Source organism: Barbus barbus (genome assembly GCF_936440315.1).
Source record: "Barbus barbus genome assembly, chromosome: 6".
Taxonomy (NCBI): Eukaryota; Metazoa; Chordata; class Actinopteri; order Cypriniformes; family Cyprinidae; genus Barbus; species Barbus barbus.
Genome location: NC_136734.1, coordinates 35,812,998 through 35,825,321, shown reverse-complemented (window position 1 = coordinate 35,825,321; position 12,324 = coordinate 35,812,998). Strand labels below are relative to the sequence as shown.

The following is a 12,324-nucleotide window of genomic DNA, read 5'->3' as shown; positions in this document are numbered from 1 at the left end:
CCAGCCATTAGTCGCCTTACACCGTTAAACGCGAGGATCGAAAACAGACGAGCTGACCTCAGATCAGCTGGTAAAACCGTAATTGTGATGTCAGCGGAAGTTGCTGGAAATGTGAGGAAAGCGGTCCGTCGAGGAACACAGACCGCCGACGTTGCGTACAGACTTGTGAGGGCGTAAAATAAACATTAAATAATTCAACGCTTTTTCAAATCATGCCCCCAGGTAAAAATTTTAGGAGGAGGAAGGAGGACTCATCCGACGAGGAAGATGATGAGACAAAAGCCGTGGTCAGGTAGATATGTTTATCACGTTTAGGCCAAATAGAGTGACCGAACATGTCCGTATTGAAAAGTGTTTATGTAACGTTAAGTGTTATATTCATTCAGAGGCCACATCCAGACGCATGTTTATATTTTGGGAATGTAATTAAATATGTTAAATTTAAACATGTTTTCTAAGGTCCAAGCTGGATGAAGCCAAGGAGCTTCAAAGTTTACGAAAAAGGCAGCATGGAGTAAGGTCGGTCACATGTCTATTTAGAATTCTATTCATTTTGATACGAATATAACAGTCTTTAAACGTTTTGTACGTCTTATTTTTACAGCGTGTAATTTCCAAGTTTTAATATAATTAATAATTTTAATTCATGTGTACATTCTGCTACTCCAGCATTGCTACGTTACTTGTAGGAGAGAAGCTTCCTTTGCAGGCTGAGCTTGAGGTATGTTTTTTTAAAAGCAAATTACATTTTGTATTACAATGAAGGTCTTGCAGTGTTAGAGTAAATGCATGATTTAAGAGGTTAAATATTTCCACTTGTGCATTAGGACGACCCATTTAAACTGAAGACTGGAGGTGTTGTTGACATGAAGAAAGTGAAAGACGCAAATCGAGAGTTGTAAGTAATATAATGGAGCCGTGTTTGCTGTTTATTTCAAAGTTGATGTTTCTGCATTTTAAAAGTGAAATAATTAACATTTCCTCTCCACTATAGGACAGCAGATGAAAACGACCTGAATCTTGGTACCTCCTTTTCTGCTGAGACTAACAGACGAGATGAAGATGCAGACATGTAAGTGCATACGTGTCCACGCAAACCGTCTGTATTCTGTCTTTCCACGTGATGCTTGTTTTTTTATTTATTTAAAAGTATATATTCTCTCTAGCTCTCTCTGTTTGCTTTTTCATTCAGGATGAAGTACATTGAGACGGAATTAAAGAAAAAGAAAGGCATGGTGGAGGCGGAAGAGCAGAAGGTGAAGGTGAAGAATCCAGAGGACCTTCTGTATGAGCTTCCAGAAAACATCCGTGTCAGTTCTGCCAAAAAGACAGAAGAGATGTTGTCCAATCAGATGCTGAGTGGAATTCCAGAGGTGGATCTGGGGATAGAGTAAGTAAAGACATTTTCCTTTGCTCACATCTGAGATATTTCTTTATACTCCACCTAGCTATGGATGTCAGCTTCAAAATCTTTTTTTACCTTTCTTATCAGTGCAAAAATAAAGAACATCATCAGTACAGAAGAAGCCAAAGCAAAGCTGCTTGCTGAGCAGAGGAATAAAAAGAAGGACAGCGGGACCTCCTTCGTTCCCACTAACATTGCTGCGAATTACGTCCAGCATAATCGCTGTAAGTGCACAAGTATATCTGAACTACCAGCACTTGTATTTTAAGGTCATGGGCTTAGTGATTTGTCTCCATAATTAGACATTTTCTTCCCTAAAGGACAAAGATCAAGTCATTTTCTATATATTTTTTTTCTTCAAGTCTATCATGAGGATGTAAACGCTCCCCAGAGACGACACAGAGAAGAACCCAAAGCCCGGCCACTACGAGTAGGAGACACTGAGAAGCCATTACCTGAGGGTAAGATCATAATTATCTTATTTCGCTAAAATTAACACACACAACTGCATTTGTTGGATTTAGATTAACGTTTACACCTCTCCTCATTCTCCAGCTTCACCACCCAATTTCCGCAAGAGACCGAATAATGAGAAGGCCACAGATGACTACCACTATGAGAGATTCAAGAAGATGAACCGACGATACTAATCCTCCTCCTTCGCTACACAGTCTCCTAGTTGGACACTTTTTTTCCCCCTGTAAAATGAGAGATGTAAATATTTTTTACTCTACTTAAGTGTTCATAGCTTGCATGCAATCATAAACATTTTACAATAAACCTCCCCCCCCCCCAAAACATTGGTCATATTTGCAAACTTCATAAATATGAATAACATTTTGTTTTCATCATAATGTACTGTACATCATGTTAATGCCTTATAATGTGTGTCTCAGTCTGTTCAACAGAATTGATTTATCACTTTATATTAATGAAACTTCGTTTTATTAAAGGCTATTTTTATTCCACAGACTTTGCTAATGAAATAAAGTAATATTATAACCTCTATTAGAGTTACAACATTTCCTTTCCTCATAGTTTTCTGTCTTTTAACTACCTAAAATGGAAAGGTTGTCCTAAGGTAGCACAGCAATAAAAATGTAAATTAATAAAAAAAAAAGAGAGAACAGTTCCTTGGCAGTCACATTTTGAAGAGCATTACACTACACATATACTACAAAACATACAATGAAATTTAACAGTAGTTTGTTACTTAAATAGAGGAGCTAGATTTACTCCAAATGTACAGTATGCAGCACGTTTACAGAGAAGTCTCCTTTTGTTTTAGCATCCAACACCACTTGCTTAAAGTTGTTAAATTACCTCATTTGTAGAACAGTAATGAAAGTATAGCGTAGTTGTAATATTACTCAGAGACATTAAATTAAACCAATAAACACACAAAGACAAACACTTCATTATTCCAATGTAGCAAGTTTTGAAATACTATTCATAGAAATGTTCTTAGCATTAATTCAGTGTGATTTTTGCAGGACAAAATCACATCAATTCAAGTAGCTGACTAGATTTGCAGTCTGCAACTGGAGGTTGCAGATTATTATAATTTTTACAAATTGCTTAACTGTAATCTAACTGGTCTGTGAAGGAAGCCACCAGTATTTCACTGCTGCTCACTAGTGCTGCTGCCGTGGCTGTTTAGGTGACGCTGCATGGACTCCTGGGTCCCCAAGTTGTCTGAATCCTCTGGGTTGGCACACGACGGGTCAGTGGTCGTCTCAGGGGACCCCCAACTGTCCTGCCGATGAAAGGCCTCACAAAGTGGCAACTCAACACCATCCCACTGTCCACAGCTAGAAATGTTACACACACACACACGTTACACAAAAACTAACATTTCTTCTGTCCACTTCTGCCTAAAAACACCCAAAAATCCATTAGGAGTATGTATGAATAATGTTGAACATTCACTCACTCATTACAAAACAAACTCACACAACATATGAAGGAACTGGGAAAGAAAGCACAAGCAGGGAAAGGAAGTTGTGAAAAGCATTGCTACTGACATGACTGGAACCGTGTGGTCACATGGCATTACTCTTCTGTCTGCTGTCTTTCTGTACATTGAACATATAAGTGTAGAGTCTAATAATAAAACGGCTCAACAGATGAAAAGCAAAAGGCTGTAAGCAGCAGAAAATTTAGATTATGCACTCAGCAGAGGCAGAAAATAAATTCCAAATCAGAGGCGAGCAAATAATAGATCAGACACTAAATGTGCTCTATTTTATCTCTGGTTTATTTATGAAATTTGAAACGATCAGTTGGTTTGTGAAAAAAATGACAAATATTTGGACACATTTTAAACAGGTACTAATGTGACCAACACTGTTTCTACTTAAAATGTCACCACAAAGAAACACAGTGTAGTGCAATTTCAAACATTTTAAACATTTAACAATTTTAAACATGCCACTGAAAGCTATATATTTTCCCAGTTTACACAAATTTTGATTAGTTTAACAGAGAGAGAGAGAAAAAAATCACTGCATTTATGAATATATAAATTGATTTTTGATTTTCAGTTTCTTGAAAGATTTTCTTCCACTAATCTAATTAATATGATTCTTTAAAGTAATTTTTACAACACACAGAGCACCCTACTTTTCTTTCTTTTTTTTTTAAGTGCTTTGAATTTTGCAGCTCATAATTGAGTATTGCCATCCAAAATTAATGTGCTAAGACCACTACCAATTTTAGATTCACTTGTACATTTTTCTTAAAAAATGTAAAAAATTATTTCTAATATGTCTCTTCTCAAATAACTATTAATGGTGTGCTTCAAAGACAGCTTGAATTGATTTAAAATCTCTGAATATCACCAAACAGCACCACTAATAAGACTAAATACACATCCTGATTGCAAGTAAATCTTCAATCATTTAAGGCACCCGGAGGGGAAATATTTATATGCATTTATATTTGTAAAACAGATGGGGTTTCTTGTGCAAAATCAGTTATACTGAAAGTGCTTGGTAATGTCTTTGGTGTGACTACAATATGAATGGATATGACAATATGGATGGATATATGGATTTTGCTATATTAGAAGAATAGCAGAAAAAGATGCTATCTTGCTTGTTATAATTATGACAAGCGGAATAAAACTCAAGGGCCATACAGTATCTAAATTGTCTTACTATGTGACTGAACTGGGTCAAAGGAGAATGTACTCTTTCATTAGTTATTGTCTTGCCTGCAAGAATGAACACTCTTATTAAGGCACAATGGTATGATATGACTGTGTATGGAGGACCAAAATGGGATAGTGTAATTCAAACAAATAGCAAACCAACATGGTTAGCACATGATATTTTAGTAAAATGAAAACCGGTCGGAGCCTATAATTGGTTGTGCAAGTTAAAAATACCTTTAGCTCCATAAATCACCCTGTGTTCTGTTCTTATGATGCACATATGCATCACATTTATGGTGCTGGTATGCAAGGGAATGCAGAGGTGACTGCACACGGTTGGGATCACTGGTCTATTTGTACCTGGAGGAGTAATACTCTTCCTCGAGCTCATACAGGTCGATGGCAATCTCATCACGCAGGGAGATGAGCTTCTTGTCGCACTCTTCCTGCAGCGTGCGCAGCTGCTGGTTGCGGAGACTGATGGCCTCGTTGACCGAGGGGAAGTCATTCAGGATGAGGAACTGCTTCAGGTCTGAGACAAGCTTCATGAGAGACTCTCCTGCACGTACCTAAGACACATTAAACATGGAAATATCATCCAAGTCTAATATGTCTATTCATTATCGGACTATCACTGTAGATCTTACAATGTTGGCAGCTCGCACGTGCATTTCATAGTGATCCTGCTCAGCTTGCGTCGCCCTGGAAACCTGAGTCTCATCTTCCACCTGATAGATGAGATGACCAGATTATCGTCCTTGTAAACTAATATTGATAATGAATGTCACATAGTCATAGCAAAGTGCACACCGACATACCTTTGCTGTTTTGATTATTTCGGTGAAATTGTCTAGAATTGACCTGATGTCATCTTTAAGTCTCTTATTGTAGTTCTGCAGAAGAGATTCTTTGCTTTGTGGGAGTACTCTCTGTGTGGCCATAACAGCGCTCTTCAGTCACACTTGACTCAGTGCTAAAGCATCATAAACAAGACTTTATTGTTAGAACTGCAATTGGTTTTCACACTAACAGCAACTAAATACATAAACAACCATTGATACATTTCCATAACCTAACTGCAGCCACAGGCTTTTCTTTGTAGAAGGTTTCTACTAATACTGATTGATTCTTTATAGTGTATAGTCGTTAGCAGTAATTAATCCTAGACAGCTTTTAACTTTTGTAAACCCCGTTTTTATTTTTATATTTATAAGGTCAGTTACATTGGACAAATGTAGCTCGTGAAGGCGACGCAGGTTTTTTTTAGTAACTTAACCGCCTGTGAAAATGTCTATTTTACGAAACGTATAAAAGCGAAAACAACAATAAAACACAAGTTAACGCGTTTGCCGACAACATTCGACATTTTGCTTTTCTCTCAGGCGCTAAAACTAAACTAAACAGCGCGTGCGTGTGTTTTTCACACGCATGAATAATTAATGAAATAAAAAAAACTTTGTTGTTACTATAAATTAAAAGTAAGTGAATTAAACTCGCTACTCACAGCAAGTATTCTTTGAATATCTCTTCAAATAAACATAAGCCTCCCTCTTTTGTTCTGTCGCGTACAGATGATGTCATTACCAAATGTCGCGGTAGTTATATTTCCCACAATCCCTTTCTTCTTCCTTTCCGTCTGAACCAACATGGTGAGTGTCCGATGGCTTCGATTGTGAAGCCTTCACTTTTTTTTAAATCCTTAAGCATCCTGTTTTGTAACGTGTTCTAGGACTCATAAAATATCGGTTATGGAAAATAAAGCACCAACGCTTGCTCTCTGAATGAAAATTGCAAACATTTGAAGTATTTAGATGAAGAATTGAGAGGTTTTGTGAGCCGTGTAGTGTCCGCTTACTGTCAGCGCTGACGCCTCGAGATGTGGCGCCGTTAAATATTGTTACCCGTGATTTTAATACGAACTCCCTTAACCATATATTTTTGATACCATGTTTATTATTATGAGAAACTTGACCAGGGGTTCCAGCGCGAATGCTAACCTGTTAGCGGGCTTGTTTGTAACGTTAGGCCGAAATGAATTAGACTGACCCCACTGGTGCTTATTAAACGCTGCAGTGTAATACACCATTGCGCACCTGTTGGTCAGAGTAAGCGTGTATCTCTGAGATGCTAAATTGGTTAAGTTGCTCCAACGCATATTACACCATAAGTTAAGAGTATTTTGACTAGGTGGTTTTTTTGGCTTTTGCAGTGATGTCTTGAATTTCTTCACCTGAACTTTTTTGTAGAAGACATCTTTTCTAAACTGAGCATTAGCCAAAAAAAGGGCATTTCTGTTAACTTTCTGCTTTTTTTGGATGATGGACTCATGAATTATTGTGCATCTCTCCACAGCCTAAGGGAAAAAAGGCTAAGGGGAAGAAGGTGGCACCAGCCCCTTCAGTGGCCAAGAAGCATGAGGCCAAGAAAGTTGTGAATCCCCTGTTTGAGAAGAGGCCCAAGAACTTTGGCATTGGTGAGTAACAACTGGACCACAGATGAGATTGAGTCCTCAGTCATTTAAAATGTAACTAAGTGCAGATGATGTTCCAAATATTTGCTATCTTAACAGCATTGCAGACAATCTTCCACCAAGATCGCTGATGCACAAATTATGTGTGGAAACCAACTTGCAGATTGTTGATCCTAATGCACTTTAAAGTCATGCACTTTAATCTCCAGGTCAGGACATCCAGCCGAAGAGGGATCTGACCCGATTCGTGAAATGGCCACGTTACATCCGGCTGCAGCGCCAGCGGTCCATTCTCTACAAGCGTCTGAAGGTTCCCCCTGCAATCAACCAGTTTACCCAGGCTCTGGACCGCCAGACTGGTGAGTTATTCACTCGACTGGAGTCTCTTTTGACGTTCTGGTGCCAAATGCTTGTAGAGGTCAACCGATAATGGATTTTATTGATGGTGAGTTTTAAACGTGAAGAAAAACTGTTAATTTTCTAAATTACATCACGCATGACTATGTTGTATATCTGACTGATTAACTTTTTTTTTTTTTTTTTTTTTTTTTTAGCTGATAATTTCACAAAGCTAATATCAGTGCTGTTTGTTGAAAATAATATCAGTTGACCTCTAAATGTTTTTTAGACTTTTGTGAATGTGCAGATGATGTGAAAGAATATTTGCTATCTGAATAGTCGATGCGGACAATTTCCACCAAGATCACTGATGCACTGTTGTATATTATTTCTATTTAATTCAGCTTGGATTGTACTGTAAAATTAGTGATGGCTTAAGTTTTTACCAGAATGCTAACTTTGAGGTCCTGGAATTGGTGCTGGAATTATGCTTGAAGAGATAATTTGGGGTGTGTTACACTTAACACTTTGAAATCTTTCTGAAGCTACCCAGCTGTTCAAGCTGGCCCACAAGTACAGGCCCGAGACCAAGCAGGAGAAGAAACAGAGACTGCTGGCTCGTGCTGAACTGAAGGCTGCTGGAAAGGGCGACGTGCCCACCAAGAGACCACCAGTCCTCCGCGCAGGTGGGTGTTTTTATAGTGCGTCTCTTCCTTGAAGACACCTTTCCGGAGTTACAAGTTGCATTCTCCATTGTTCTCAACCTTTTTGACTCTCAGGCCTATCCTTTGTCCAAGACAATATTTGATGACCCTCCTATTTTTTGTTTGATTTGGAAACTTGTCTAGACATGTGTTAACACTTGTTTCTTCTCAGGTGTGAACACGGTAACCACACTAGTGGAGAGCAAGAAGGCACAGCTGGTCGTTATTGCTCACGATGTGGATCCCATTGAGGTGAGTTTTTCTGCAGGATATAGACATCTTGTCATAAATCTTGTTGTGGTTGTCTGCAATGATGTCTTGAATTTCTTCAACTGAATTCAAACTGAAGATCAAAAATACGAGCTTTTTAACCCTGAGCAACAACCACTTGCAGGAGCAATTCTGTAACTACTTTCAGAATTTTCTGCTTTGGTTTGTGTAGTTTGATCAGGCGGCTGAATGTGGATATGGATGTCTATACATAATTGATTTAATTTGGTCCATTTGTAGCTGGTGGTGTTCTTGCCTGCTCTGTGCCGTAAGATGGGTGTCCCATACTGCATCGTCAAGGGCAAGGCCAGACTGGGCAAACTGGTGCACAGAAAGACCTGCACCTCTGTTGCCTTCACACAGACCAACCCGTGAGTAAAATGCACACTCCTCTTTCACTTTCCTGCGCTGCACATCCTGAGGCTATGATGTCTGAATTTCTTCAACTGAACAACCATGTGGTTTCAAACGAGCTTTTTAACCCTGAGCAAAATGATTTGCAGTTTGATTTTATGATTTGGGCATTACAGACAAGACATTTGTATTTAACATTTTGTTTTTGTTCACCCATCTTCAGCGAAGACAAAGCAGCTCTTGCTAAGCTGGTGGAGGCCATCAAGACCAACTACAATGACAGATATGAGGAGGTCAGTTTATTGGCTGTAGTGCTGATCAGTTCACAATTTGATGACATTTTCAGTTGGCCTAACCGTTTATACATTCTCCTAATTGATGTCAATATAATTCTAATGTTGTTGTTTTTTTTCCTATTTCAATTCTTTTCAGATCCGTCGTCACTGGGGAGGCAATGTCCTGGGTCCCAAGTCAACCGCTCGCATTGCTAAACTTGAAAAGGCAAAGGCCAAGGAGCTGGCTACAAAACTGGGTTGAGTTTCTGTCTTGTTTAATAAAAGTGATCCCGCAAAGTGGCTGGAGTTTGACTGGTTCTTTATTTAAAAAAAAAAAAGTATAAGCCAATACTTGCAATTGGAAAATAGATCTCTAAACATTTACAGAATTGTTTGAGTGAAAACCGTTTTAAGAGAGACTGTCAGTAGTTAATGAAACCATTGGCAGGTTTTCTAAAATTGACTCCACGCCCTTTCATTTTTCCAACGCTATATTCAAAAGCCCCTACATATTGGTTTAGATGCTACTTATGGTATTTCTACATGTTTTAAAACTAACAAAACTGATTTAACCTGTTTATTTTGTGTTCCTTTAAGATGTGAGGTTCTAATCTGGCCAATGTGTATTTTTCATTAAACATTTGAGGGCAGTAAAAAAGAGATTTCGGTTTAATTTTGTCTTTATTTTATTAACTTGTTTCATTCTGTGGCCTCTTGATTGAAAACCCTTGTTCTAGAGGCTAGATTTCCCTTCACAGCCTTAGTATCCAAGTAATGCATTAAAGTAATACACATGCACAAACATTTTAGTTATTATTTTGGACAAATCCATGTTTTTATTAACAGGACCGAGTTAAACATAAGATTATCCTAAATATTCCGTAAGGGCAAAGTGCTGAATAATCTCATAAAGCAATGCGCTTAATGAATTTTGCATACCACATGTAGGAGGTAGCAGCACATAATCCATACCTAAAAGGAGAAAAACAAAAAGAACAGTTATCTTTAAGATTACAATCAAACAGTTAATTTTTTATTCAGTTTTTAAAGCAACCTTTTCTTCAGTTCAATAGTAATGCATGATTTAAATTAAAACACTAAATAATAAAAACAGGTTCTGTGTTAAGGCTTGAAAATAGAGTAGCAAAATGTGTTTAATTAAACAAACCATGTGATGACATATTGCATGTGTTCATTCCTCAAGGTCACTCTTGTCTGCCCTCCTATTGGCCCACCAGGTATTGTGCTGTCTGTATGGAGAAAAGAAAAAGACTAACATTTGTGCACTTTTCTGATCAAAACTTTTTATAGGTTTGTACACCATATAGTCACCAAACATTAGTATTAAGAGCATTTCTAACCAAACACAGCATCAATGAAGATTTCCTCGGCACCAGTGACCTTCGCCATGGCCTCCAGGTCACGATAGTGCCACCTATTTGCTTCGACATTATTTTGAGGGACAAATGGTTTCCTCTGCTCAGTTAAACGCATCACACCAACAAGATCCACATCTTTAGTCACCTTTTAGAAAATATAAACACCTCTTTAACATTTAGAAAGATTAAGAAAATGAATACAGTTAGATCGTCTGTTGATAATGTTTACGTCTGGGTTTGATTCAAAAGAGATTAAGCAAAATGGTATTACCTGTCCCTTCATTCTGGTTTCTGGTCTGATCTTATTTTTTGGTACATAACCTCTGTTCACCAAGATAGTGATCCTAAAAAAATGATCCAGAAAGCCATATCAGAGTAAAAAGCAAGTGTATGGAATTAATTCAAATTGTGTGTTTGTACCCCAGATCAGTACAGTAGAATGGTGTAATGACATTAGCTCCACTCTCCCCACTGGAGGAAATCCTGCCTGCCTCCCGGGCCTCTCTCTCAGGGTCCACAGGGGAGCGGGGCAGGACATACAGCTCTTTAGAGTGGTCGAAGTGTCCTCGCACCTTAACTCGCCTGTACTCCAGTTGCTTAATTTCCATAGGACTGTAACACACAGATTACATCACCATTTCATCAAAATGTGTAATTTTACAAACACTAGAGATTATGGCACATGGATTTGGAAAGAGGCTCACTCTACAGGCAGTGGGATAGGCTCTGAAGTCGTCAGGCTCTTAAGTTCACGGATCAGCTCCAACTTCCACTTTCTGCGTTTCAACTATAAAATCAAATGGAAGGGTAAAGCAGCTAATTGCGGTTTTAGTTATGGTTTTTAGCAGATAAACACCAAGATCATGCCTGTACCTGCCATGCTCCAAGACCAAAGGTTGTGGCAGGTATCAACAAGAGAAGCCACTTCAGGAAGGAGTCTTCTCCTTTTTCGGTTCCCGCAACAGTGGAACTTGACCGTTGGCCACACCTGGCTAGGTTACCTACAGAAAAACACATATTAACACTTTAAAAAGTCACATCAGGCTGTGCAAGCTGCTCAAGCATAATGCCTGAAAGAAAGACAACTATATTTCAGTCACTAGTCTATTAGAAACTCACTCTAACTGTTTTATTTTATACTACTATTAAAAAGTTTATGGTCAGTATTTTATTATTATTATTATTAAAGAAATTAATACTTTTTCCACGTGGATGCAGTGGTAACAAGCTAACATTGATGTTATGTTGATGATAACAAGAAATGTTACTTGAGCACCAAAATCAGCATATTAGAATGATTTCCGAATGATTGTGACACTGAAAATTGGAGAAATGGCTGCCGAAAATTCAGCTTTGATATTACATAATTAAATTACATAAAAATTAAATTATCTTTAGCTTAAAAAAATTTATTTTAATCATATTCCACATTGTTACAGACTCAGTCTACTGTATTTTGATTAAACAAATGCAGCCCTGGTGAGCATAAGAGACTTAATACCGACATCAAGTTTTTGAATGGTAGTAGTAGTCAGTTTAGTCAATAAACAAGAATACGGTAATGAGCAAGATAAAGACAATTACACCGGAGTACTGGAGCATCCTGTCGTCTGAGTAGACCCTGTCGTGTCACAAATACGGTCCTCTTTGATGAGATGAGAGTCTGAGAAAATAACAAATCAAATACACTTAAGCTATCAAGAGTGAGTGTTTGACAACAAACATTTTGATAAAAAAAAATCAATTTTAATGACAAACTGCTTTATGAGGGGGGGGGGGGGGGGGTGAAAATGAACTTACATAGCCTCGGATTGCTTTAGATGCGCTATTAGAGAACATCAGCATTAATCTGAAACTACTCATGTTCGCTGAAATTGTTATAATCTAAACAGCAACTGTCAGGTCGACTACATAATATGCCTTGTGCTTTCAGGGGAATGTTTTCAATGTAACCATTTCCGGGGATTCCAAACC

General features: G+C 38.1%; 4 protein-coding genes across 5 annotated transcripts; 2 read left to right on the top strand and 2 right to left on the bottom strand.

Annotated features, from left to right (window-relative positions):
* Nucleotides 1-111: 111 nt before the first annotated feature.
* Nucleotides 112-2,512, top strand: cUnh9orf78 (chromosome Un C9orf78 homolog). The gene is made up of 9 exons (XM_079419160.1): nt 112-292; nt 460-519; nt 670-721; nt 828-898; nt 995-1,072; nt 1,193-1,390; nt 1,493-1,629; nt 1,768-1,866; nt 1,961-2,512. The coding sequence occupies exons 1-9, from the start codon at nt 213-215 to the stop codon at nt 2,053-2,055; spliced, it is 870 nt and encodes a 289-aa protein (XP_079275286.1). The 5' UTR covers nt 112-212; the 3' UTR covers nt 2,056-2,512.
* LOC306871334 (mediator of RNA polymerase II transcription subunit 22) lies at nt 2,336-6,214 on the bottom strand. Of its 2 annotated transcripts, XM_079419173.1 has the most exons (5): nt 6,064-6,156; nt 5,378-5,532; nt 5,207-5,287; nt 4,920-5,128; nt 2,336-3,216 (listed from the first exon to the last, which is right to left on the bottom strand). In XM_079419173.1, exons 2-5 carry the CDS (start codon nt 5,498-5,500, stop codon nt 3,027-3,029), a joined length of 603 nt encoding a protein of 200 aa, XP_079275299.1. In that variant the 5' UTR covers nt 5,501-5,532; nt 6,064-6,156; the 3' UTR covers nt 2,336-3,026. The 2 variants fall into 2 exon arrangements, with proteins under 2 accessions (XP_079275299.1, XP_079275300.1); XM_079419174.1 differs by lacking the exon at nt 2,336-3,216 and having other exon boundaries at nt 3,641-5,128; nt 6,064-6,214.
* LOC306871330 (large ribosomal subunit protein eL8-like) lies at nt 5,660-9,271 on the top strand. The gene is made up of 8 exons (XM_079419161.1): nt 5,660-6,208; nt 6,912-7,032; nt 7,239-7,388; nt 7,914-8,054; nt 8,245-8,324; nt 8,583-8,713; nt 8,920-8,989; nt 9,129-9,271. The coding sequence occupies exons 1-8, from the start codon at nt 6,206-6,208 to the stop codon at nt 9,231-9,233; spliced, it is 801 nt and encodes a 266-aa protein (XP_079275287.1). The 5' UTR covers nt 5,660-6,205; the 3' UTR covers nt 9,234-9,271.
* A 391-nt stretch (nt 9,272-9,662) lies between these two features.
* LOC306871328 (surfeit locus protein 1-like) lies at nt 9,663-12,319 on the bottom strand. Its single transcript, XM_079419159.1, has 9 exons — nt 12,151-12,319; nt 11,935-12,013; nt 11,224-11,351; nt 11,055-11,137; nt 10,771-10,962; nt 10,622-10,694; nt 10,333-10,495; nt 10,140-10,221; nt 9,663-9,943 (listed from the first exon to the last, which is right to left on the bottom strand). The coding sequence occupies exons 1-9, from the start codon at nt 12,211-12,213 to the stop codon at nt 9,877-9,879; spliced, it is 930 nt and encodes a 309-aa protein (XP_079275285.1). The 5' UTR covers nt 12,214-12,319; the 3' UTR covers nt 9,663-9,876.
* Between the last annotated feature and the right edge of the window lie 5 nt (nt 12,320-12,324).

Bases quoted from the DNA above. Each gene is read 5' to 3' on its own strand.
- LOC306871328 (XM_079419159.1), bottom strand. From the start codon at position 12,213: ATGAGTAGTTTCAGATTAATGCTGATGTTCTCTAATAGCGCATCTAAA. The intron at 11,352-11,934 runs GTAATTGTCTTT...GTTTTTCTGTAG, and splicing joins GGATGCTCCAGTACTCCGGT to GTAACCTAGCCAGGTGTGGC. The intron at 11,138-11,223 runs GTACAGGCATGA...TTGATTTTATAG, and splicing joins TTGGTCTTGGAGCATGGCAG to TTGAAACGCAGAAAGTGGAA.
- LOC306871334 (XM_079419173.1), bottom strand. From the start codon at position 5,500: ATGGCCACACAGAGAGTACTCCCACAAAGCAAAGAATCTCTTCTGCAG. The intron at 5,288-5,377 runs GTATGTCGGTGT...CTCATCTATCAG, and splicing joins AAATAATCAAAACAGCAAAG to GTGGAAGATGAGACTCAGGT. The intron at 5,129-5,206 runs GTAAGATCTACA...AATGTGTCTTAG, and splicing joins ACGTGCGAGCTGCCAACATT to GTACGTGCAGGAGAGTCTCT.
- cUnh9orf78 (XM_079419160.1), top strand. From the start codon at position 213: ATGCCCCCAGGTAAAAATTTTAGGAGGAGGAAGGAGGACTCATCCGAC. The intron at 722-827 runs GTATGTTTTTTT...CTTGTGCATTAG, and splicing joins CTTTGCAGGCTGAGCTTGAG to GACGACCCATTTAAACTGAA. The intron at 1,867-1,960 runs GTAAGATCATAA...CTCATTCTCCAG, and splicing joins TGAGAAGCCATTACCTGAGG to CTTCACCACCCAATTTCCGC.
- LOC306871330 (XM_079419161.1), top strand. The intron at 7,389-7,913 runs GTGAGTTATTCA...ATCTTTCTGAAG, and splicing joins GGCTCTGGACCGCCAGACTG to CTACCCAGCTGTTCAAGCTG. The intron at 8,055-8,244 runs GTGGGTGTTTTT...GTTTCTTCTCAG, and splicing joins ACCACCAGTCCTCCGCGCAG to GTGTGAACACGGTAACCACA.